The following is a 27,796-nucleotide window of genomic DNA, read 5'->3' as shown; positions in this document are numbered from 1 at the left end:
AAAACCTGGAAAACAGCTGACCAGTTTTCCAGTACTGGAAAACACCTGGAAAATGGGAGAAAAAATAAAATGTCCTGGAGAATTATTCCATCATGACTGCGTGCGACCTGACATGATTAAAAAAACACATCCCCATTCATTGAAAGCTGAGTGCATTCACAGAAATCGGGGGTATATTGTTTATGTTTGATGGTAAATTAACCTTGTGTAGTGCTCTTTTGATTCAAAGAGTCTTATATTTAAGTTAAAGAGTGACCAGCGGAGTCGGGCAGAGAGCTTGGGGGCCTGTGCCTCACAACTTTTCCTGCAGGCTGAGACCTCAATTACTGCTAGTAGGAGTGCAAACTCCTTATTGTAAAAACAAATGGAACAAAAAGAGGGACACAGCTACACAGAAACTGCACGTTATAGACATCGCTGATCACAATAGACATCGCCACGCAGGAAAACAGTTTATACTTTTTTAAATCTCTGAGAGTTCAAAACTTCACTGGAAATGTCCTGGAAAATTATCTTTGGAAAAGAGTGGGAACCCTGTTATTATTATCCCCTAATATGTCTTGCCATTGTTTTACTTCTGCTTCTTTCTTGTTTCTCAATCACTGTAAAGCACTTTGGGTTGAATTTGAATTGTATGAAAGGTGCTATATAAATAAAGCTTGATTGATTGATTGAATATTTGGCCCCACCTTGAGACTAATCATGGTGAAAAATACTCTAAAAAATACAAATTTGCCTGCTATAGTATAATAATTATCTACTGTCAGTGTTCCTGAAAGGCCTTACATTTTTCCATTTAGAACAAATTGAGGTTAAGAACAATCCTAAAACTGTAATTTGCATTAAGCCCAATGAAAATATTGATTCTCCAGATGTTTCTACAAGTTAACATGCCTTCATTAACTCTACATCATACTGCTCAGTAAGTGTTGAGAGCACAGAAGCTTGAACATGTGAGGTTTCACATGACATCTGACTATGGAGTCTGCTAAAGGTCAGGCCCTGCAAGAGATTTTTCTTACACAGTGGGTTTTCAGCATCATCCCTGAGGTTTTAACTTCAATGCAGCAGTGAATTTGTGTTGAAAAAATGAAAACACAACGGCCAGCAGAGTTAAAATATTCTTTCTGAAGAGTCACATTGTTATTGGAAGACATGATCATCAGATGTAAAGTGCAAAGAAGAAAACAAGGTTATATAAGAAACCACGAAAACAAAGAAATGATTCGTTATTATCAACAAGGGTTTTACACAAGCTACACAGTCAAATGAACATATTTACATTTTCTTTACAGTTACATTATTTTCAGTAAAATCAGCTACATCAGTGATAAAATGTTTGTAAAAATATATATATATATATACCGTATATTTCAAACATCTTTTGTGCGCCATCTGAGGAAAAGCACATCTCAGGAGTCCTCTTTCTATGATGGATTTGCCTCACATTTATTAGTTTCAAGTGTCCAGAGCAGGATGTTTCTGCAGGTGTGTGTGTAGTCTAAATTATCTTAAGCAGAGTTAAAGGTGATTTTTACTAAATGAAGAAATATGTTCTGTGGGATACCTTGCCCATCACATTTCCATTTGATTTCCACATTACCTGCTTTCACATGATCAGTACTTTCATGCAAATGGTCATTAATACTACTTCTGCATATAAAATGTTTCACAAAAAAAAATTTCAAAGTGCAAAATCAGCCTGTCAGTTTTAGTAAACAAGTACAAACCAACGCAGATGCAAAATGCCCTGGAACTCTATGACACTGTGTTTGTGTGGTTTCATGATGACCTTCATTCCTTCTTTTTACCTTTCTTTGGTGTTTTGTTTGATTTGCTGAGGATATTCATGAGGTTTCTGGACATATAGTAAGGCTTTTGTAAAGACCCATCATTTCGTTCCAAGTCCTCCACTGTGAGGTGAGAAAGTGAGAGACGAATTGAGTGATGAGCAGATCAAAATGATCAAGGTTGTGCCACATATCCACATGCTGTGATAAAACAGTAATATTTAAGATGTACTCACAGAAACAGAGGAAGAGCGTATCTACACACATGTTGTACACACTGAAGAATCCGTGAGCTATGAGGTAGCTACCAAACACCACCGTCTAAGATAAAGAGAAACAAGACAAATAAGACTTATATATTAGGATCATGAAACTGACTGTATTACTGTCAGATACAAAGCAGGATCGCTTGTTACTTACAATGATCGGCATCCAGTAGTAGTTTAGGGTCTCTGAGCGGAAGGTGTCGCCTGGCAGTAATATTCTCCCAGAGAAGAAGAAGAAGGACAAAACACCTGGAAACAGTTTGATAATGGTAAACACACTTTTGTCATAATCGCTTGTGAATTAGGAAGTTTGCTGATTTTCATTCCTCTTGTTTTTACCTTTCATGTATTTCAGTTTTTCATGTATAAAATACGTAAATAAATCATTTTTTGTTTGATTAATGAAGGCAAGGCAAGTTTATTTATAAAGCACCATTCATACAAAGAGCAATTCAAAGTGCTTTACAGAGTTAAAAACAAAAAACAGAACAGTAACAATCAACAAAAACACACAGCAAACACTTCAAACATAAAAATGTTATATTTATTATGTTTGATCTACTCTCTCTCTCTCTGTACTTATTTAACTTAACGTACGTAGTAAATAGTGTTGGTTCTTATTATTTATTTAAATTAGGTGGGATTATTCTAAATAATCAGCCCCCTTCACTGCTCTGAAGTCCGTAACTTGCAGAGTCTTACTGTCCCGCCGGACACAGAATCACAACTGATCTTGTCTTAACCGAAATGAACTTTTAATCATGCAACTTGACTCATTTATCACGTCCCTTCACTGCTCTCATCAATTCTGTCATCTGTCTTTTGAATATTAACTGACCATACACCATATGTCCAGCACTAAACAGCTATCTAAGTCAGCAACCAGCTGGTGAAAAAAGCAGAGCATTTTAACAGATAAAGAGCCACAAGTTTTTCCTAAAAAGGTGGTGGAGACCAAAAACAAAGCAAAAAACAAGGTAGCATAGAATCAGTCCTCAGTTGATTTTCTCTCATCTGATCGACCCCCATTGAGGGCTGAGGATCAGCCCTTTAAAACAGAGAGCTGGATCTGTACTTGCTGTACAGGGGTAACTTGGGTTCTAACAAGAGCCATTTAATAGATGGCGGTAAAAAAAATTCAAATGAGCACTTGTGTTGGTCTACTTCGGATAGATCAACTTCGGATGGATACTTCAGATGTGTAAAAAAGGAAAAATGTGTCCATCTTGTACAAAATAATGGTATTAAATTCTCAATGGACAAGTCTACTTTCTACCACTATAATTGAAAAAAACATATCCCTCTGTTGTATTTGCTATCGTCTGTTTTAGTTCAGTTTTCTCACTCTGTCCCCCCTCTATTCCACTTTCTTAGCAGAGGTAAGCCAAAAGCAGTCCACCAATGAGTCTGGTTCTGCTTGAGGTTTCTGCCTGTTAAAACAGTTTTCCATGCCTTTGTTACCGAGTGCTTGCTAATGGTAAATAAACCCTCTTGTCCTGTGAACACCAACACCGCTTTCAATTTTTTTTTCAACGTCATCCTTACCTACTCCTCCGACCACCAGCAGCTTCCCAAAGAACAACAGCAGGTCTGTCACTTTATCCAGCACCACCACCCTGAGGAGGGCAGAGAAATATGATTGTTCAATATGACTTTCAATCACATGCAAATACATTTACGTCACGGACACAACAGATAGCATGCAAAACAACATGAGTCTATGAAAACAAGACTTCAGGACCAACCTTATTATATTCCTCATGAGCAGCTTGAATGCATTTTTGGCTGAGACGCAGAAGTTTTTCCCATAAATAGCAACCTGCAAAGAGAAAAGAATGAACAGAAAGAAAAGACATTTTAAAATGTTCAAGCTGTATTCTACAGAAAATATAAAGTTTGATCCTCAGGGGGTTCTTAAAAAGGTCAACAGGAAAAAAAGGAAATAATTAAAAGCCTTATGTTTGCACTGTGATTTAAAAATATGAGATGAGAGCCTCTCAAACATTATTTACAACAACAGTGATGTTAAAGAAAGAGACAGGGTTGTGCTCACCATGATGTAAGCGTTCCGGTTCAGAAACTTGATGAACTTCTCCAGACACCAGAAGCAGCACTTCAGGCAGCACAGGATGAAACGAGCGACCGCGTTCTGAGACGCTTGGGACAAAACATACAAACACGTTACATTTCAGGTCTTTACATTTCTAACACTGACTCTTCTTCTATCTTTAGCATTCATCCGTTCACCTAGATACTTTTGATATAGAACTGAGGGTGCAGTAAAGACAGATCAAAGTTGTATTTACACATCATCACTCTTCTGTTAAAGGAAACATGAATCTCAGGATTTTTTTTACGACCCTAGAGAAACACCATATATTTGTGACAATGTGCTGTTGTAGTTAGATACAATGATCTTTAATGGTTGACTTGCAAAGGAATCAAAATACGCACATTTGGAAACAGATCTTTGGACAGTGATGACGTGGTTTTAGATACATCAGCCATCAATCATAATAAGCACTAGCATTAGCTGATGATGATCCTGTCATATAGAAAAGTAAAGTGAGTGTATGTCGCTCTTACATCTTGTTTTGTGGTCAATGTACTCCAGAATGATTCTCACAATCTGCACCAGGGTCAGGATTAGAGCACCAAATGCCAAAGAGCCCACATGGAACCTGAAATTGTAAGAAAATGTCTCACGGGTTATTTTGTGGATCTAGAAATGAAGTGAATACCAAAGGTTGTTGAAATGCTCAGTACTGCTTCCTGGGCGGTTATTTGAAGACCCAAAGTGCCCTCTAGGAGACAGAAAGAGAACTGCAGTCTGCCTTGCATCAACTGAGATTTATTATCCAAAACACTCAACATGCAGGTTAAAAAGGGGACTGCAGACACTCAGTATTTGGACTTTTCTCTGTTATTGTTGCAGGTATTGATTGCTTTATCAGCAGCCTGATCAACACCTACCTGAGAGCACGTAGAAAGCTGGCAGACAGGGGGCACATGGGGATGTCTCCTGGTTTGTTGAAGGCCCAGTAATAGGAGGCAAAGGCCCCTGCTAGTGTGCACTGTCCCAAGGCGATGACAAAATTAACACACCACAGGAAAGCAATGGCGTTGAAGATCTGCAGGTTGAAGAGGTTCCTCTGGAAGAGACCCTCATTGTTGTATTTGATGAAGATGCAGCTGGCTGAGGGGCAGAGTGGGTACGAGGACGAGGTGAAGTTCTGAGAGGGGGAGATGAAACAAGTTCATAGGGAAAAATTAAAGCTCCTGTGAGGAGTTTTTAAGTTATGAAACAGACTGAAAAAGCAAACAGACCAGCAGTGAGAAGATTTAAATTTAATGTTGACCCCTTTTTTTCTATCCTGAAAATAATCATTGTTCATTTTCCCTCTAAAAAGAGTAAGAAAAACATACATGTATTTATGCTCTAGGGTCGTTTAAGCAATGTGGATTCACTCACCTGAGGGTCACAGTTCTCTGTACCATTGAGGCTCATACAGTCACTCGTGGTGGCATTGAGTGACACCACTCTGTAGATGGGGTCTCCTGAAGTGGCCAAATATCTACACACATCAGTTAAGGAGAAGACCTCTGGACTAAAGTGTTGATTGTAGATTAAAAAATAGACACAATGGATGAGTTATATATGTATACACATATTAAAAGGATACAAAGCAGTGGCACCCCAGTAAGCAACACACACCAGCAGGAGAACGAAGGTGACAAGAGGGTAGAGCAGAGAGGACATCATGTGACCGACTGCCCTGTGGACCATGAACACACGCATCATCAGGATATGCTGAAGCCATATGGTCTCCTCACAGTAGGATACACATTTGTTTTGACTTAAATCTGCTGTGAGGACATGGTGTTTGAAATCCTCATTTTATGGTTATCTCTATTAGACATCAAAGCAGGAATGTAAGACTTGTAAATGAATATCTTCTGATATTTAGAAACCCCTCTGAGATGTGTTTTACTGTGTTTATGGCTCACTTGCTGGACTCCTGGATGAGGGCGATGGCGATAAGGATTCTGGTCCGCAGGAAGATGAGGGTCAGGATGAGGATTGCCTCAGCCACAGATAAGATGATCACTGTAGGGGAGGAGAGAGAAGTGTGAAAAATAATGTATTTTGTTCTGATTTTCTCGTCCTCCTCTCTCCTCTCTCTCTTTTTGTTACATCCTCTGTCTAAGCTCTGAAACAAGTCTGTTATCTGATTTAATTTACTTTACCACTGTAATGTTGTTTGTTTGTTATGTACAGTAAACAGATTTTACTGCTGCTATATTGATTTTTTGTGTTCCATTATCCCTTTTTGATGAGTAATAACATTTAATTAAAGCTCTTGTGAGAAACATTGTATTGTGTTTGTTTTGATTTTGGCACCCCCTGTGAACAAAGTGGTAACTCTTGTCTCTTTGCTAATTTTGTCGAGTGCACATGAAAAAAAGCCATTTCTGCAATTTTCCAACATTCAAATGTCTCGCATGGAAAAAAAATGTCTGTTTCTGCATTTGCGTTAAAGATTTCGTTTGATACCTCCCCTCTGGTAGCAATGTCTGGCATTAAGAATAACTTTATAGAAATAGCTGTTGAAGCGGCTCAGATTGAAAGTTGCCGCAGAGACTAAATGGGGTCATGCTTGTGACGCGTCTTGCCATTAATCAAAATCAAAGTTCAAATTAAGTTTTCTATTTATTAACAAAACACTGAAAATAAATCGAAACCAAAAAAGATCGAAATAATCAATGACAATGACGATGACGGTGGCGGTGGCGGTCAAAAAAAATACTCAACCCCACTCACCCTCTATGTATACCTCCCGCCCCAAACTGAACAGGTACTTAAAAGGTTAACCACACCCATGAACCCAAAACCAAAAATGAAGTAAGCCATAAAAAAGGAAATAATCATGATTAACAAATAAGACAGGAAATCAACATTGTGGCCCCTACAGCTGTTGTTTATACTGATAATCTTGTTTGCTTTTGTAGCTTATGGAGAGGCATCAAAATTAATTTAAACCCGCTAATGAGCCTCACTCAAACTGTAACCTTTTTGCCTGAGTAAAAGCTGCTTGGCTGAAAAATCAGCAACATATTTCATTTGACATGTACACAACCATCCCTGCAAAATGCTAATGAGACTCACAGAAGGCCAGCCAGGTTTCTTGGACTTGCAGGTAAACGTTGAAGTTTGTTGTAAAACCGACATCACTGATAGTAGCAGAGGCTTGCTTGTAGTTGTCATACTCCCAGTAGCAGTGCCAAATCCCTGCAAAAGAGACAGTCTATTAACTCAGAGGTCATAACAAAATCTCATCCTGTTATAAAGTAAGAACTAGTGTAGTCAACTTTATGCTCAAAACCAGATAAAGTCATAACCTTTAACCTTTAAGAGTGAAAGAAACATTTCGGATTCTGATTAATACAAGATCCCAAACAATTTGTTGATTCATTTGTGTAGGTATTAGCATATGTCCATAAACTTATATACATTAAGTGTCATATATTCAGTCTCCAACCTTGTGCCTATTCCACATGTACAAATACATTAACAAGCACAAAGGAACAACTAGAAACAACTAGAAGATATATTAAATACTACAAGTAAAGTTTGGTGAGCCACCCATCATAATTCCACTGACTGAAAACACTGTTTACCGTATGCTCCTGCACCCAGGAGTCCTATGATGAGCACCCACACCATGACTGGAGCAGTGAATCTCAGCAGCAACAGGAACAGCATACTGACTGCCATGGCTATAACCAGACCACTGAGAGGGAAGGATTAAAGGCATGAAAAAGTAAAATACATTTTTTTTATACATTTAAAATAATATACAATACATAAGACATGAACAACTTGTGAAGAATGGAATAATTGTGCATGGTAACCACCTAAGATCTGTAAAATGTTGTCACATGGATTCCCCAGATGGCATAAATGACTAATACCATGCTTAAGAAAACATTTATTTTATTGTATTTTTGTTATTATTATTTTTCTATTATTTATTTATTTATTCATTTATTTATTTATGTGTTTATGTATATATTTTCTATTTTTAATTGTTAGAATTATTATTTTTTCATTAACTAATTTATTCACTTTTCTACTTATTTTTGTTTTCCATTACAAGAAAAACATCACTTGCCTAAATTGTTTAAGTTGATCTTCTGTATATGATGTTTAAAAATTCAAATAAGCATCTTAAAAAAAAAAAACAGGTGTGATGTGAATTCTGTCATCTGTATGATCCTCTGCCACGAGAAGGCAGTGTGTGTTCAGTGTTGCTCTACCAGGAAACTCACAGGAGGATCCAAGGCCATGACAACGCAAAGTCCTCGAAGATTCTGAGGCCGATCTCTCTGGCATTGAATCCATTTACAATCTCCCTGATGAAGACAAAAGCAAAGACAAGCTGTGCCGGTGACTGTTCTCCTCACAACAGTGATGGAAACATAAAGGAAGGGTAAAACTTGTACAGTGAGGAACAAGGACAAACGACTAAGTATGTTAATAAAACAGAGAAAGCATATTGAAAGCTACTAGAGGCAGGTTGTGACAGAAGAGATGAGTCAGGAACTACCTTGACACTACTGTTAGTTCCTAAGGTTCACAAATAACGTAAGACAGGCTGAGAAGGTGACTAAAGAACTAAGAGATAAACCCCAACACTTCACTAAGAGAGAAAGAAAGAGAGGTTTTTCTGTAGGTTTTAAGAACAGTACTACACATTTGTGCTGACTATGCAAGCATTTCAAACTGTGATCTAATGCTGACGTGTAAAACTACAAAGCAACAGAACCTAAAACCAGACTGCTAGACTAAAAGCTGATACAAAAACTCACGAAGCCACTGACCCTGTGCTGGAGAGGAAGAGGAGAAAGAAACATGGTTATTAACGTGCATGTGTGTCTGTATGAGTTAATAGTGAAAGTGTTTACATGCACTATCATTTTCCAATTTTAAAGTGTGACCCAGTTAATGCAAATGGGATTTTAGAAGAATGTGGACCTTTACATCGCAGCTCAATGTGCGCATCAGTCAGCGTTTGGGACACTGTGGGGGACTCTTGCCTATTCACAGTCTGTGCGTTGTTGCAAACAAACCAAGTAGCCAACAGATTACATGGTTGAGGTGTAGATGATGTGCACAAAGGAAAATAATACTACTTATTTTAGCATCATGAAAGAGTTGAAGGGACCAAACACTTCTTGAATATGTCCAGTATCCGACCTTTTCCGGTTCTTCTTTGTTTCACTTTGGTTTGCCTTAGATACAGTCGGCGTCACGTTAATTTATGTGTTATGTGCTACATTTGGGGGAAAACAATCCTTCCCCCCCTTGCCTTTAATACTGCGAACACACAGATTTTAAACCCTGATGCTAATGCGAACAAGCTGTCATGTCCTAAATTGTGAAGATCTAGCTGCAGACCTCCGCAGCCAGGCCCCTACCTTTCCAGACCTCCCCAGAGGAAAAAAGTGACTGAAATGTTAAACTGGAAGTTTAACACAATTTAATTTTGATTTTTTTTTGCGTGTTTCTGGCCATGACTGTGGAGGTGCTTCACTGCGGAGATCTGCAGAGGTAGGGGCCTGAGTGCGGAGGTCTGCAGCCAGACTGTTGAAATCGTGGTATGTAGTTCACTTGCCTTCTAACGATTAATCCAACATTTATGAACCCCCTGAAGAAATCATATGTTAATATAATGTTAAAGTCCACGGAAAATTCCACAACATGTTCCATTATTCGATTATTCGATTATTATATTCATCTACTACATGTGCACTCTGGCTTAGGCTAATTTAACTTATTTCATGTCTTGAAAAGTACTTCTATACCTTTCTTTGTACAGATAGTATTTTTGTATGGATTTGTGTTTAGGTTTATATATTTATTGTCCTTACTGTCTTATTCTATCTTAACTGTCTTGTTGTTAAGTACCAGTGTTCCAATCACCACGTCAAATTCCTTGTGTGTGCGAGCTCACTTGGCAATAAAGCTTTCTTGAATCTTGAATCTTGAAGAGAGAACAACAAGTAACTGAACTGTCTGGAAGTGACTACGAGGGAGGACTCACATACGAGAAATGCCCCTGAAAAGGTTTATGTATGTTCATGTACTGTTCTATAACTGTTTTATAAAATGAAAATAAATAAAAATAAAGTTAAAAAAAATATATATATACAATGTTAAAGTTCCTTAAGTGCAGACTACAGATGAACATAAGTTTGGATTTTGGATCCCACAGGCGACCAAGCTCATCATCCCGCCGGATGGCTTGCAGCCGCAGTGTTCTCCTCCTCGGCTCTGGGCTTTGGTCGGATATATAAAACTTAATGTTCAGATTTTTTGGTTTATTCATCGTTCAGAATGACACGCAGCAGCTCTTCTGTATTGTATCTAGAGGTTTAATGTAACGTTTCCTGGGATGTGGACTGTATGGCTGTGTGATAACGGGAATAAAAGTGGAATATGAATCTTCATTGGAACGATAAGGGAGAAGATTTTTGAGCGTGTAAATATAGGCACTGAGTCTTTAGGTGGTTTCGGTCAACATATAACTTGGTATGTGATTTTGTTTCTTACCCGGTGCCATTGCCGATGATGTTGATTGTTTCGTTTATTGAAGGGGGTAAGCCTGGAACGTTTGAAAACGCAGCAGGAATCTCCCCCAGTCTGTTGAAATCAGGCAGACATCTTCCAAGCACTAACACAGACGAGAAGTGGGAGTTTAGAAACAGAAAAGCCACAGTGTCTGTGTATCATGACAACTAGAGTTAAGATACCTGCCTAAATTGAGCTATCAGGTATCTCCACATACTACAGTCCATCACCCATGCCTTCTAGAAAGATGACTAATTTGAGGTAAATTATCATAAAGCAAAAACAAACAACTTATTGCAGGGCTAGTAGAGAATGTGATATATGTTAAAGATTGAAAGCATCTACGATTATCTTTGTTTTTAGAAGTATCATGCTAGTATTCAAGGGGTCTTGTTATCAGCCTTTACTCACTTTGACTTTTGACTTCAAGTCAGAGCTGAATTAAAGAATTAAAGTGTAGTGTGAAGGAGCGGTCACACTCACCAGAGGTCATGGGCATGAAGAAATAAGGACACAGCTCCTTTTCCACAATTTCTTGAACAGTCTTGGGGGAAAAAAAGAATCAAGTGAACATTAGTTACATTTAGATACATCATAGTGTCAGAGTCATCTGCTGATTAATATCTGATGCCATAAAATCTCCTGTAACAAAGGAAATCTAAAAATAAGAATGACCAAGCAGCAGCTGTAGAACTCATGTCATATCTTATTATATATATCAAAAATATTTTAAATTACTTTTGTATATCCAAAAAAGCTCTGAAGGTTGTTTGAAAGTAAACGGGAAACTGATACTACATTAATTTAAAGTGGAGACGAACATGTTTCTTTGCAGAGCACATGATTGCTTATTATATTTATTGTTTGTGCTTTAAATAATTAAATTTTTCTAACTGTTTTGCTCATTTTTAATGTTGTTTTGAACATTAAATTGAATCCATTTAATTGTTGTATTTATATTTTCAAGTTTTATCCAAGTTTGCTCGGATGATATTGTATCTGTTTTGGTTTTTTTTAAGTTATATTTTTTGGGCTTTTTGCCTTTATTCCATAGGACAGCTGAAGAGAGACAGGAAATATGGGGAGTAGAGAGTGGGGGAAGACATGCAGGAAATGGTCGACCGGTCAGGAATCGAACCAGCGACCCCTGCGACGAGGACTGTAGCCTCTGTATATTGGGCACTTATACCGCTTGGCCACCAGTGCCCCAATTTTGTATCTGTTTGATTTAATCTGTATTTTCTATAGAGTTGTTGTCTATAACTTGTCATCATTGCAAATGAGGGTTCTCCCTCAGTGTGTTTTTTGTTAAGGCTTTAAGTAAATGCACTAAATAAACTCTTGGTAGACTTTCTAACAACAGTCAAATTACTTTTGGGCGGAGTACAGTGAGGGAGGATTGTGCCCTCATTGATTTCGTTTATCAGATAGAAAGAGAAAGAAAAAAATAAACCAGATGCAATCAAATCTCCTCCAGGAACTGCTGAGATATTGCATCCATGTGAATGTTGGGTCACATGACCTTTGACCTCTGATCATCATCCCAAGTAGCAACATATATAGGCCACACTCACACACTCACTGATTTTGAGGCGCGTTCCACACTAAGTCCATGAGGGCTTAGGGCTGACCCTCAGACAAAGTGTGCGAGGGATGTCTTTCAGACTTTTTGAGCCCTTTATGCCCACTTTCCATAAGGGGTCATTTTTGCAGACAGCGTACGGGAATTACCCATAGTTCATAGCATTGTGATGTGAAACACAGGATTCCCAGGGGAAGCCCTCGAGCATGGAAGGGTTAACGAATGACACAACATGTAATTAAAAAGATGCAACGGTAAACAAGAAGCATGAAAGGTAGAACCAATGTTGGTGTTTCAAAACAATTTGCCTGTAAGTATAAATGTATGTATAAATGTGTCTGTGCGGTTAGAGCCTGGATCACATGGCAGTCAGTCAGTCGGTCAGTCAGTCCCTTGAGAGCCTTGAATTTGAGGAAAGTAAAAATTGTGCAATAAACATTCCTAATGCCGCTCAGATGAGCAACATGACGTCATGCAGGTCACGTGAGAAGTCGCAGAGTGCTGTCCCATTCCCAGTTATATAGTTTGAGCCCTTACAACCTCCTGCCCTCAATCTCTTTCCAGGTGACATCAATTAAGTCAAGAAGGGCTCAGGGCTCAGGGCTTAGGGAGGACATTGAGAGTGGGCCCTGGTGTTGAACAAGAAGCAAATGTGGAAGTGCAAAAAACTGCAACTCCCCTTGAGGCTGGCTCCAGAAGCCAAGAAAATATAATTAGAGCCCATTAAAGTGTCCATTTTGACAGCAGAATAAAACATGTTTACAGCCAGGTTTAAAAAATGGTTATGATGTCTGTAACTCATGAATATATTTGTGATGAATATACAGGGTTTGGATTTTTTCAAAAGGTAAACTTAAAAAAACAGAAAAAGAAATGTGTGTGAGTTTGATCATGATATTTTGAGGAATGGCCAAAAACGTTGCATTTTGGAACCTTAAGTAAGACACAAGAAGTTTAGGAATGAGACTCACCAGCTTAGTGTTAGCCAGGTCTAAAGAGGGCACGCAGAGGCTTTCATTAAAAACCTCCACTGGTTTCTTTGCATAATCCAATAATCCCACAGCCCCAAACGTACTGGGACATTTCTCCACACAAACCTTAAGAAAAAAGACAGATAATAATTTCAAGGACACCAGGGGAGTGTTGTAATTTCTCTTAGTAGCATCTAAATAAAGCTGCTAACTCTACCTGTGTTGTCGGACACTGGAAACCATTGAGAGCGGTTGCCATGACATTAACAGATGTGGCACATTTGAGAATGTTCAAGTAGAACAAGTTTGGTCGATCTCTGAGGGAAGGAAAAGAGAAAGAATGAGTCAAAAATGTTTTTATTATATTCAGAGGATGTAAAAAAAAAATTATGAAACAGCAAGAAAAGTTGTATTACTTGTTTCCTTTGATGCCACAGAACCATCCAGTGGAGTTTTTGGGATACAGAACATGTCTGGGATCTCCATAGAGCCAGGCTGATGGTTTGAAAAAAAGACAGTAAGACAAAAATAGAAACAAGATGATGATAACCAAAGCAACTTAAAGCATAATATGAAATTAGTTATTCTCAGTTAAAAAAATGTCTGGTTTGAAATAGAAAAAAACTATACAAATAAATAAAATATTCCTTTGTTCAATTTGTGAAATAAGCCTTCCTCAGAGAGAATAATAGAGAACCACAGAACAATGAAATCAACAAAGATGTTATACTTTTCCATTTCCATTTTTTTCTCTCCTGTTAATCCCCCTTTTGTGTTTGTCAGAGACAAAAAGCCCTTCATTATACAAGCTCTTCTTTTTTACAGAACACAATAACTGCACAAGTAGGGGGGAATGGGGTTGGTTGTCACACGGGTTGGTTGGCACACTCGTTATATCTCGCCACCAGAGGGCACTGTCTCTCAAATTGGGGTATGGACATTTCCAGAATTAGGATCAGAGCTCACCTACATAGTCTTCTCTGGAGTAAGACAGCTGAACTTGAAGTGAGAGGACTTTTTGTGTTTTTCATGTCAAATTGTAAATATTCAGCTCCTCAGTATTTTTCTTCCAGGCTTTTAAATGATGGGTTTATAACAAAACAAGTGTTACCCTTAAAAAGTGTGAGGGGAAAGCTATAGTTCAGATTTGTATTAGCTATAGTTGTTAGATGGTTGTTAGCCTTGATGCTAGCAAAAAATTCCATTTGGGGTTGGTCGTCACATTCTCTTTGGGGTTGGTTGTCACATGTAACAACCAACCTCTATGTTGGCAAAATCATGCATGGTGAAATTAGTTGGAGTGTGCAGACCCTACATTTGCCATCACTGTAACTCAGACAGTGACTGCATGTAGCCTAGTTGAGTAGGCCATTATTGTTAGGTCTACTTGTTTTGTTCTTTATGTTGTTATATAGGCTGGCCTAAAGATGTGTTTCCTGTTCCTTGCTCATTTTATGTTAAAATGCATTAAGTTTTGTAGGTCTATCACTTGTCAGTGCAATTAAACTTTCTAATTTGGTTCTGCCTTCTTGCCTTTTTGAAAAGATTTTTGAAATAACATTGTGACAACCAACCCCATAGTGTGTGACAACCATCCCCATGACGGGGTTGGTTGTCACAATGTGTCAGAGTGTCTTTGATAGTTACAATGTTACAATGAGTTGGAAAATGAGAGAGATACACATTTAAGCCAACGCCTTAAGCTTCAATTGAATGTATGAATGACTACTGAAAGATGTTTTGATGATGAGCAATCATCAAAACAGTAAAAAGTGTGACAACCAACCCCATTCTCCCCTATACAATGAACCTTTAAAAACAATTTCTTTAACTTTAAAAATGTAAGCTATGACCGCAGAGCAAATATGGTCATCATAGTTTACAGCATATTTGGACAACACATACACTAATGTACTTGAAGTTGTAAGTTGAAGTTCTTGTGTTGGGTCCATACAGAACGAACTGGTGTCCCCAAATTCAAAGAACAATGTATGTAAGTGATGGCAGCACGATAGTACTGCTTACTCACACATCTGGATACTGGTGCTACAATTTCGGTCACATTATAAATATATTGTTAGACGTACTTTACACCAAAAGTAACACTGGTTCCCTGATTGAGTCACTAAGCACTGTTTTATTAATACTGGTCAAAAACACTGTTAAATGTTTGTTTTGTGATTTATTCTGCTACTATCTGGTACACACAGATTAAAGGGGGTTAGTTATTTTGTCCATGGGGGATTAACTCCAACCCATTCTATGTAAACTAGCCAGCTCAGCTGGTGTCTCCACTTCACCACTGACACAGATCCATCCTCGTCAACATGATTTTCAACACCATTCAATAAGGAAAAAGTCGATTACATTGGACACAATCAGCCGCTGCTTATCTGGCCTGTCTGTTGACTCTAGATAAGAACGATGACCCTGAGTGTTGGAATGAGTGTGATGTCAGTTCATTAAGGGAAGTTCAGTTCCTGTAGGAAAAAGAACACTGAGACAAAAGATAAGAATAAGGAGGCTTTAAAGGTGATGGTCAGTGGATTTTATTAGCTTTAGGACAGATGCAGATTTTTCCATCTGTTCCTCTTTTATTGGCGATGCTAACATGCTGCTGGTTTCATGTTAGCTCCAACATTGAGTGGAAATAAAACTTAGGAATCAATGATTAAAAGACACGAGTGTGGGATTGGACTCAAAGGCCTGTGTTGGTTCTGTCAGGTAACTCTCACCTAAAGCTCCGACTCCCATGTAGCCGAGAAGGACAGCCATGAAGAGGATACAGCAGATTATATCAGTGCACCCTCTGATGAGGAATGAAAACACAGACACAAACAGGTTAAAGTCAGTAGTCTAAGCTTTATGTTTAAGTTCTGCCTTGAGGGCGACAAAAGTGACATCATCAGTCAACAGGAAGTCAAATACCAAAGCATCAGCTTGACAACACAAAGACTGACAGTCACTCAAATGCCCTGCATAAACATTTATTGAAGGATTAAAGGATCAAAAGGTGTCAGCGCAGGAGAGCTGGTAGTGAATGACTGGGACTCACCTTTTCCTTATGGGTCCGTTGAAGCTTGGGTCAAACTCTACGGGTTCTCCTGAGAAAAGAAAACAGAAACACGTCAAAGAAGCTCATTTAGTGTCACAAACACCATCTTCATCAAACTTCTCTGTTTGGTTTCAGTGATGTGTTAGCTTATCACTTACATACTCTGTACATGGGGCGCATGCCTAAACTGCTAGGCCAACCTGTACCCCATGGCATGTCAATTCCACCTTAAGGAAATGCTGTGCTAACATAATCTTTGGTTGTGTCCTTGTGGGAATATTGGGAAGGTGCTGTACTTTAAAAACACTGTCGACTCTTAAGGGTAATGTTGTTTGTTTCGTGAGTTCCCAGTAGGGCCACTCAATAAATGCCTGGGTGTAACGGTCATGCTTTCACACCATTCTACTGCAGTCAGATGAAGCTTAAGCTAGCTAATAGCCATCCTATTGATTTATTGGCTCTAATCATTGACTGCCTTTTAAAAGAACAACACACCTCCATCTCCTCTCATTGTGAGATGTGAAGTCAAAATAGCACCTCAATGGGTGCTGACATATAGGGCTGGCAGAGGAGCTAACCATAATGCACAGTTCACTTGCAGATGAAACATCACTGGCAGAGTTTTGTGCTGATTTGGATTAAACATGGTTATGCAGAGGTCAATGACTCTTGTGTCAGTGTTTATATGTTTTTTTCTTTCTGTTCCTTCTCTACTCTGCTAATACAGTCAAAAAAATGTGTATGTATTTACATTTTCTATTGTGGCTTATGTTGGCCTCACTTTGGAGAAGTGAGGAAATCTCCAAGACAACAGCTTCAGTGATTTACAATGGGATATTTTTTCATGTAGCTACTTCAGGATTTCTATTTAAAAGTAGGTAAACAAAAAAAGGGTGTTGTTGCTTCCAAGCAACAAGGAGCCTTCGTGTGTCCTTTTCTTAGAGTTAATAAATGACTGTGTGGGTCAATAAGGAAAAGAAACTCTGAGAGACAGAATGTAATAGTTTTATGGGTCAGTTGCTCACAGGTGCTATAACCACGTAACAAAGGTGATTGCGTTATGGGAAAACAATGTCTCAGTGTTGCTTCCTGGAGCAATGAGAGAGACTTACAAGAAGAACAAAAGATGAGTTACAGTCATGAGTTGATGTTTAGTTTAGTTTTGTTTCATGCCTTGATACCTCCCTGTGTTTATTCTGTATTAGTTATCTTTTGTCTCCCTTGTGTGTTTAGTGATCCATGTCTCTTGTTGTATTTTCTAGCGTTTCTTAGTTTCCTGTTTTATTTAGTAGTTCTTTTTTTCCCCTGTGTTTCCGCTTTAGTTTTACTTCCTGTCCTTGTGTGTCCTGTGTTCCACACCTGTGTTAATAACTCTGTGTATCTAGTTTCCCTGTGTCTTCCCAGTGTCTCCTTTTGGATTTAGTTTTTGGACATTTCAGTAATTTTTGTTTGTTAAAACCTTTTATTTTAAATCTGCACTTGGGTCCCAATTCCACCTATATCCCCCCCCAATGACAGTTACTTAATGTGCGATCACAAAGGCAACAGTGGAGATAAAAGTATCTGAGTTGAGGCACGGTGCTGACCCTAGCAGCTCTGGGATATTTGAATAACATTTGAATTCAAGAATAGGGAATGTGGTAGAAGCGCAGGTAAGAGATGTTTCACCATTTTAGGTTTAAAATTGATCTGAAAACTTGTTTGTGCTGGTCTGACAGAAAAACATTCCTATCATGAGTCAGGTATATGACCTCAACAATCCTCTGTCATATCAGCCTGTCAGGCAGGAATAACTCACAGGACTGATTCAAGTATTTAATCATGCAAGAGGATGCAGAAACCTGGTTTGGCAGATGTCACAAATAACAACAATGGTGATTCATGTTCTTTGTGCTCCAACATGAACTTCATGCAAACTCATTTTGGTAAAAGGTTGTGATGGAGAGCTTGAACAGCCTCATAGATCTTCAGTCAAACATGCAAATTCCAGAGGTGATCTAATGGGTCCACAGGAATGGACATATTAGCCATGCAGCAAACCATAATCTTTGCTAATAGCAGCCAAAGCAGAGTTTTGTCCACAGGCTGTAATTTGAATAGGACTGAGTGTGTGGCAACAAGCTGGTGGACTACTGCATCACAGTTGAGAGGGATGCAAATGTTCAACCAGGAAAGAAAATGTTCTCCTCTTTCTGATCTGAGGGCGGCCACATCAAAGACTCAATCTGATAAACACAAAGCTATCAAACTAAACATAATCATACAAAATAAGGGTTTGGAAACTTTAAAGCGAAGCTGGAGAAACACATTTCTGTGGAGAGAAATATGATAATAAATGGGAACAACAAAATGCACAAAAGCTGAAAATCTATGTCCAAATCTTAAACCAAAAGGCTATCTGGAGATATGATTGAAGTTTTTTTTTAACAAAACCTTTTTGAAATAGTCATAAAAATGGCCCTGATGACAGAACAGAGTAACCTGTTGATCTGCCTCTTGCATTGCTGTGACTGAGTGTCAGATTTCAGCTCTGCTGGGATACGGCTGTGTGTTAACACTGAGTGACAACATGGACAACGGAGCTCTCTGTGACTCTGTGAGACACGAATAAAGGCCTCTTCAGCTTTTAATGTCCTCGTAAAAAACAGAGGATAGCTTTAAAACCTTTAAACTTTGAACCCCAGACAGGCCAGCCGTCACATGTTTATAGGTTTGGTTAGCAAAATCGAAAAGAGGACACGTGTAAGGGTCATCGCTGGACCATAGCTGGAGTGAAGGCTTCAGACACTAGAGAATACATTACCCAAATAAAGAAGTGTCTTAATAGAAAGGATAAAAACCTTAATGTAAATAAATCTTAAGACTCTGTTTTATACTTCACTGCAGAGAGATGACAACACAGTGAATTGTTAACCTGCAGTGTACAGAGGGCGTTCCCAGTTAAAAGAGAAGAGTCATGATAACCAATCAGTGAAAATGTTAAAGGAAGGGGAATTTTCACTGTGTCCCTTTTAAATGTTCCTCATGTGTCCCTCACAAAGATAGAGCTTTCTGTTTGTATGCCCCTAAACTCTGAACTCTGTGACTCGGGACATTCATTCAAGACTTACCTTTTTAATCTGGATTTTATCTTGGAGTCATTTCTTTTTAGCCCTGGACTGCATTATTACCGTTTTTTTAACATCACTTACTCTCATTTTATTTTAATTTAATCTATAATTTTTTTCTTTTTTTTCTTTTATTTGTAACTTTTGTAATGTAACAACAAGACAAAACAAATACAATCAAACAGGGGCTCAGACATGTGAAATGAAATAAAATAAAATTGATAATATTAAAAATAAAGTGAATAAAATAAACAGATAAATAAATTAATAGAAAACATGTGAAGAAAATTTTAGTGGAAAAATGATTTTAAATGACAAAAAAAACAAAGAGAAGTAATAAAATAGGTAGAAATACATATATATATATGCAAACACACACATGCATACGTATTCATACATACATATTTCATCTTATCTTATTTTATTTTTATTTTATCTTATTTTCTTGAATTTACTATAATGATTTTATTCCATCTTTTTTATTTTATCTTATTCTAATGATTTTTCTATAATTATTTTATTTCATTTTCAAGTATTTCCTATTACTTTACTCTATCTTGTTTTACTCTTGTATTATTTAACCTATTGCTGTTATTTTTTGTCTCTCTGTTATTCTGTGAAGCATGCTTGAATGTATGAAAGGTGCTGTATAAATAAAGATGAACTGAGTTGAGTAGAAGTGTGATTGATCAGGTTTTTGAAACTGTTCTGTAACTCCTCAATACTTTAATATGTAAAGATGGAAACAGCCTGACAAGAGAGGAAAGATTTTGATCTGTTGTGAAACACCAGAAAAAGAAGTTCAAATGGTGTCACTTTTCTACAGAAGCAGTAGGAGGACATCCATCCATCCATCCATGTATCCATTCTCCAGTGGAAAGTTAATATCAGTTGTTCTCTTGTGGTTTGACTTTTTTACTCGCTGTCTCAAGATAATGATTAAACTTAATCAGTTATAATGTGAAAACCAACCTTCACACTGTAACAATAATATTAAACCGAGAACTTGACAAAGCAATTCAAATTGAACTCGTAACAGGAAAATCAGCATTTTTACCTCAAGGTAATGAGATAGAGAGGTCAAGATCTTGAGAAAAATTACCAGGGAATCTGAGTAAACAAAATATATGGAGACTTGTCTGCAAAGGGCTTCCATACTTTTGTAATTCATTGCTCAAGGATAAAATAGTTTAGGAGTTTAAATCTCTAAAAGAAGTGAAATATTCTCACATTGTTGTTTTTAAAGATGATATCTTCAGACCACTTGGTTTGTACAAAACCAAAAGTCTGTACCAAAATATTCACTGTCAAATTGATAGAAATGCATTCATGAGGATAAACTCCTTGAGATGTATCTAATCATCTTGTTTTCAAAGGGTGCCAAACAGACAATAACGAATAGAACAGAACAATACAAAAGAAAATATACAACAAAGCAGTAACAATTCAGAGAACCACGGACAGTTGGACAGACAGACAACCAACTGTCTGACAAAGAACAACAACAACAACAACAACAACAAGGGGGTTGGTACAAGCTTAGACTAGGTCCAATCAAGGAGAGAGAGAAAATTAAATAAAGGAACAAAGAATACTCTAAAAAAATAAATAATACAAAAATAAAATTTAACAACATTTTAAAGAATAATAATAAACAAATAATACAAATAATAATACCAATAATATACTACTACTACTACTACTACTAATACTACTACTACTACTACTACTACTACTACTACTACTACTACTACTAATAATAATAATAATAATAATAATAATAATATTAATAAATAAATGAGTAAATAAGTAAGGAAAATAAAGGAACATTATAATTTTTTTATTATTTGAATCATTGCTTTAACATTTATTTATCTTATTTAATTATTTATTTATCTGTTTATTTCTTGTATTCATCTGATCTTGTTAACGCTAACTTATTTTTAGATTTTCTTTCAACTATTACTTATTTTATTAATTTTACAATGTTGATTTTATTTTATTTTATTTTTAAGTATTTTATTTATAATTTTACCATTGCTGTTGTTTCTTGTCTCTCTGTTATTCTGTGAAGCACTTTGGGCTACATGTTTTTATGTAGGAAAGCTGCTATATAAATAAAGTTGAGTTGAGAACAGGGAAGGCTTTACTGAAAACATCAAAAGTGTGTTTTGAGATTGTGAAACAAATATTTTTTTAATCGGGGAAAGAAGACAAAGAGCGAATATTCAAAAGTAAATGATTCCAGTCAAAATATGTCAAATAAGAGCAGCATTTTATTTATTTTTTATTCAGCTAGAGGCAACATGTTTGGTATTTTGCTTGATTAATAGCTTAGCAAATCTGATTACCTTTCAGTCCAGCTTTAATGAAAAGAGTTGATTCATTTCTTAACATTTATTAGATATCCATTAATAAAATCATTAAACTACGACTATCCATTAGCTGTAAGCCACTGGATTAAACACCAGTCAGTACTATAGATTGTTAAATTGAGTTGAGTGTACATTCAAAGAAAATTTAGACACAATTCCTTCATGTCAGCATCTTAAAAGTGATTATTTTCTGGGTGTTTTTGCTCCTCTCTGACAGTTTAATTAATATTTTAGGTTGTGGACATAGCTAGACAATTTTTGAAACACCTATCTACATTTTATTTTACCATTTAAGGCCCTTTAACAGATTAAACACCTGATCAATAATTTGAGAAATATATCAACACATTACTAGACGTAGTAAATTATCTTTAGATGCAGCATCAAAAATAAAATGTAGAGTCACCAGAAATAAGATTTAGGTTCTTTGTTCCGAGTTATTTAACATGATATATAAACATCTCAGAGGAGGAATAACTTCTTTCTTTTAAAGGTAATGTAAACCTGTTTCTAATATAGATACGTAGCCTTTCAAAATAAGAGTCATCCCTGGTTCCATGGTGTTATACATTAGCTAAATTAACCAGCGTGTTATTAAAGTCAGACCTTCGTCTTTTCCTGTTTCCTGCAGCTTTGACAAATTATTCAGTCAATGATTCGCAGCAACAACCTCTTGTAAGTCACTCGTTTCCAAACTCCAAATCAGAACAAACACAAACAAATATCACAACAAAACCTAACCTCATTTTGCAACGACACTAATGAGAAGGAAGTTGTTCAATGTTTGAGGATTTGTACTTCCTGGTGAAGCACAATGGAAGAGAACATGAACAAAGCTGATGAGTGTGCATGTGAGGATTAAACTAAAGAAACAGGTTCAGTTGTTACGATAAGCAAAGTGTCAGCTCTGATGCTTCTCGTCGCCTCTTTTGTCAGCACATTATTCTCAATGTTTTTTTAAAGGTATTTGAGTAGTTGTGGGTATTTGTCTCCAGGGAGGGAGTGTTTACCATAGCTTTATAAACTTCCCGGACTGTCAATAGACCTGAGTCTCTATCAATACCTCAGATAGCACAGAGTAAACAGGGGATGCAGACGATGAGACAGATGAGTGGAAATCAAACACAGTCACAGGCAGGTCTGACATGTCTCCTCAGCAGCACAGAGTTTCTGTTTAAGACATGTTAGCCCTATCTTTTTATTTCCTCTTAAGTTTTCATGAAGAAAGCATTCCTTCTTCACTTTCACAACACCAGACGCTCAAAGACTCTGTTTAAAGTTACTAAACTGATGATGTATGGAACTTAGAATCATTCTATCCATTTAAAGCAGAAATAAATGGCCTTTCCTCTCTGGTTTTGTAGTTTGTTAGTTTAAAGACTTTTAGACAGTCTTAAAAGAAAGTCTTATTTTGGGGAATATTCGCCTTAATTTGACAGGACAGCTGAAGACTGACAGGAAATGAAATGTGGGGAGTAGAGAGCAGGGGAAGACATGCAGCAAATGGTTGAGGTTGGAAGTCGAACCCTTGACCGCTGCAACCATAGACTGTATATAAAATGGGCGTCATCTCGCTCGGCTGGAAGTGAGGCCGCCACAAAAACTGCTCCCCCTGGTGGCTGGCTGCAGTATAGATCAAAAACTCTGTCTCCCCCATTCATTTGAATGGGGCTGTGGTCAAACTTTAAAAAATAAATACACGTCGTACAAACGTTTCTCACATCCATATGCTGTGGTGATATGTAGTTATTATTTGACTGAAATGGGTTCAAGGCCTCTTTTTTCTGAAAAGTTTCTTTTTCGTTAGTTATTAGAGGTTAAAAAACAGGGTTTTACATCCGGGTTTGCTTTGATTGACAGCTGCTGTAGAGGGAAACTCCATAGGACCTCGGGACGCAACGCTGTAGGGCGGAGCTTGTTACTGTGGAAACACACAAATTCCTTACTGCGCAGACTGTGGCTGCAGAAAATGTACAAGATGTCAGCATTCTGTAACAGGATATTTTGGCTTCAAAACCGTCCAATGGGAAAAGGCAGAGCGACGCTGTCCATTATATATACAGTCTATGGCTGCAAGGAGGACATGGGGTGCAGGCTTAAACCACAAAGCCAATGTCGCCCCCACTTTGGACTTTTCTCCCATTGTTAGTTGTTATTGTGTTTTTTTTACATTTTTTAAACATTTTTATTGAATGAGTGCTTACAGCAAACAAGACACTACGATAGCCCACCAGTCCAAATGTGTTGCAATGGTTTTATCAGCAATTGCACTACAAAAACATTAAAAAACCCACAATGACTGAAATCAAAATAAAAAAGTTAAAGTTAAAAAAAACAAATCTAGAAATCAAATAAAACAGAAAAAAATCTGGATTCGTTTTGTGTTGTATTTGATGAACATTTGCATCATGTTTGTTTTTTATTTGCATCTTCAGCCTGTTTCTCCCACAAATCTCTCAGGCCCTCGTTGTGTACCATATAACTAGAGTTAACTAATGCAAACAGTTTGCCAACTTCCCTCCTCAGTCTGTGTCGTATTCTGTGATGTCCTTCAAATTAAAAGCTCTGTGACCTTAATAGATTAAAGGATCTTCTGGGTTTATATATTTTCATACTTCTTTTTGGACAATGCTACATTCAAATAAATGAAATATACAAACAGGATTGGGTGTTGGGAGTTACATGAGGAAGAATTGCTTGAAGCCAGCCTAATAAATGAACTAGCAACTTTTTAAATAAGGCAAAAAGAAAAGTAAGTAAAAAAGAAAAGCAAAAAATGTCAATTTTCAACTTCACAACAAAAATCTGATTTCTGTAACTACAGTGAAAAAGTAACTGGATATGTTTCGTGTTAAGACCTGGGATCAGATTGAATGATATATTAAAAAATATATATATTTACCTGTATTATACTGTATCTAGATAAACTGTACACTATTTTACTGTGTTGTAATAACTAAATGTGTATATAGATCAAATGTGTTGTATTGACTAATTATCCATAGATACATTGTATTGAATTCTAAAAAATGAAATGTAAGTGTAATGGATGAAATTATGCATTATTATAATTATTGTATTTGTTTTTTGTTTCTGTTTTTTTACTCTGCTTTGGCAATAACCAAACTGTTCATGCCAATAAAGTGATCTGAACTGAACTGAAAGATATTTGTGTATATATTCTGGAAAACTATGATTGATAATTTGGGCTAAATAACACACTGATTGATTAAGAAAATAACTGCAATATATCGGACATTACTTTCACAATTTAAAGCAATGAATGAACCGTATATATATATTTTTTAATGTTGTTTTCCTGTGCAAAGTTATTTTAAATGAGTTTGTTAATAAGATGCAAAAATGCCAGGAGTTTGATTTCAAGCATGACTTCCAAATATCTCCTAACACTAGCTGCCAACAACATTTCAAGCTCCATGTTCCATTTACAAGAACTGGAAAGGTGATTCTAAACAGGTAGCACCAGTGTTTCTAGGCTTCATCACCAACAAGTCATTGTTTGAATATAATATTCAGACCACAACAAAGCAGCCTTACACCTTTTTTTTTTGACTAGAACATGTTCAGCTGACAGTGTGGTTAATATAAAAGGTGTGTTTCCTTGAGGAATCATAAACCCTCATTTGGTTATGATTATTAGCTCTGTGCATTCAAAACTTAAGGAAATCCTGACCTCTCAGATTTGACTTTTTCATAGACTTTTAGAGTGCTGATTGTGGGAATGTATAAGAAAGGCAAAAAAAAAGAAGCTGTTTCAATTATTCTACTGATAATGTGTCAACTGAATCACTGTTTATTATTCTAAGCATTTAATTTAATCAGGTCATGTGTCTATTACGCTGTAGTCACAAATAATAAATGATGACATATATTGATAAGTTGCTGGTAAACCGTTAAACCATGTTTATTGGTGGCTATGTTAACACACAAATGGGCTCATGTCGTCACAGCAATAAAAGTGCGTTGTTCTCACGAACTGTAAAATTAACCAGAGGTGTCAAGTAACAAAGTACAAATACTTTGTTGCTTGTTTCCGTTCCGGCTTCTCATCTTCAAAAAAACACTAAAGGTTATTGATAACATGCCTGTGAAGTTTGACTTTTTGCACCATTACTATACTTATAGGCAACAAGTCATCATATCTTCCACTCCATGAAACATGTTAATGCTCAGTAGTACATATATATGGTTCTTATTTGCATTGTGCTTTCATTTTCAGTGGGAATAAATGCGGCTGAAACAGATGCAGCCCAAATATTTCAACATTAACATATTAATATAACATTATAGTCATTATGGCCTTTAGAAACATGTTTTTTTTTTGGAGGTGGTGCACTATAGGCCCCTGTGGCACAGCCTAAGCTTCTGGCCTTAATGGCATTTTTTTTCCCCCTTACATTACTTTTATACTTGAAGTAGTTTTGAAACCTTTACACTTTTACTTGAGTGAAAAGCTTAAGTTGATACTTCAACGTCTATAGAAGTCTTTTTAAACCCTAGTATCTATACTTGAGTAATTAATGTGAATACTTTGACACCTCTGAAATTAACTAAAGTGTGTTCAACGACACAAGTCTGGGGCCTGATTGCTTTTTTATATGACAATATACTTAGTTTCCGTGTTTTTATTATTGTTTGTTCTGTGTGTTACCTGTTTTGAAAAACAATAACAAGTGAATTACAAAAAAAACAGCCTGGAGAATTGATTTGCTGATGAATTTCCGTTTATAATTTATTACCTAAAGTTCAGGTTTCAGCTTGAATTGACATTCATTTTAAAAGGGCTATGTTAGTTAGTCTAAAATAAGTTTGTATTATTCATTTAACTAACCTGGAAAGACCCCAGCTGTAGGTCAGTAAGGTAACCAAGACAGCTGTGTTATTCAGGTTTAGATTGTGAACCCTCTGAGGTAACGGGAAATATAAACTCACCATACTCGGAGTCCGGCTCTGAGTCCTTTTTCTTCCCCATTTCTCACCTCAACCGTCACCTATTCCCTCTTCTTCAGATTACAAAATGTAACTTCTTTTGCTCGAAATGATCTAGAAACAATTAAAATCCTGTTAAAGCTGGGCTTCTTGTCCGAGCGCGCGGTGACTGAGTTGGAGAAATCTTTTCCTTCCTGCAGAGGTAACTAAGGAGTGTCGACAGGAGCGCACCTGCTGATGGATGTGCACCTGCACGCTCCATCAAAGGTTTTCAACTAACAAGAGGTATCACTCCTACTCTGATTTTACTAACCTGGTGTTTCGTTGCAACTAATCATACTTGCATACGACCAGTGGTGGACAGTAACGGAGTAACTTTACTTGAGTACTGAACTTAAATACATTTTTGAGTATCTGTACTTTACTTGAGTATTATTTTGGGGGGGAACTTTTTACTTTTACTCCACTTCATTTAGAAGACAATTGTACTTTTTACTCCACTACATTTTCTATGAAAGCTCTAGTTACTCACTCAGTTTCTTCTCTTTTTTGTTTGTTTGTGTTTTGGTTTCTCCTCTACCTTCTTATTCTGATTTTATTTTACTCTATTTTATCTTTGGTTAATCTTGATCTTTTTAGGGAGCCTTTTTAACATATTGCAAGGGACTACGGATGTAAACTAGCCATTTGGCTAACTCTGGCATATTTACAGAAGTGTTAATTAATATGCATGGTCCTTTTAAATAATAAATAAATACATAAAACTACTTTTGCTTTGAAGTCAGCTCGTGAATTTCCTTCTCTTTTCTGAAATCTGATCCCTAAGACAGTAAAATGTGTTTGTGTAGTTCTGTTTGTCTCAGTGGTTTAGCCGTACCTGTATATCGTGCGTCTCCACGGTTGAACTTGGAGCAAACATAGAGCAAATTTCACTCAGATCAGGCAGTTCATTTAAAGGTGGTAATGATGGCTATAATTCTCCACCTGAGCACCCATGGTCATATCTTCAGCCCGTTTTAGAGGTTTTTGAAATGAAGAATGATACATATTGTTTGAAATGTTCTCCCT

At 36.9% G+C, this 27,796-nt stretch overlaps 1 protein-coding gene across 1 annotated transcript; it reads right to left on the bottom strand.

Annotated features, from left to right (window-relative positions):
• Positions 1-1,108: 1,108 nt before the first annotated feature.
• slc44a4 (solute carrier family 44 member 4) lies at positions 1,109-27,006 on the bottom strand. The gene is made up of 22 exons (XM_034705605.1): positions 26,732-27,006; positions 16,297-16,345; positions 15,977-16,050; positions 13,658-13,736; positions 13,459-13,558; positions 13,242-13,367; positions 11,172-11,232; positions 10,671-10,791; positions 8,387-8,470; positions 7,736-7,848; positions 7,224-7,346; positions 6,065-6,164; positions 5,740-5,832; positions 5,529-5,631; positions 5,030-5,289; positions 4,643-4,737; positions 4,110-4,213; positions 3,802-3,875; positions 3,602-3,672; positions 2,211-2,305; positions 2,027-2,111; positions 1,109-1,913 (listed from the first exon to the last, which is right to left on the bottom strand). The coding sequence occupies exons 1-22, from the start codon at positions 26,769-26,771 to the stop codon at positions 1,795-1,797; spliced, it is 2,169 nt and encodes a 722-aa protein (XP_034561496.1). The 5' UTR covers positions 26,772-27,006; the 3' UTR covers positions 1,109-1,794.
• Between the last annotated feature and the right edge of the window lie 790 nt (positions 27,007-27,796).

This window comes from Notolabrus celidotus, chromosome 16 (assembly GCF_009762535.1).
Source record: "Notolabrus celidotus isolate fNotCel1 chromosome 16, fNotCel1.pri, whole genome shotgun sequence".
Taxonomy (NCBI): Eukaryota; Metazoa; Chordata; class Actinopteri; order Labriformes; family Labridae; genus Notolabrus; species Notolabrus celidotus.
The sequence above is the reverse complement of the archived record's forward strand: the minus strand, read 5'-3'. Positions and strand labels throughout refer to the sequence as shown.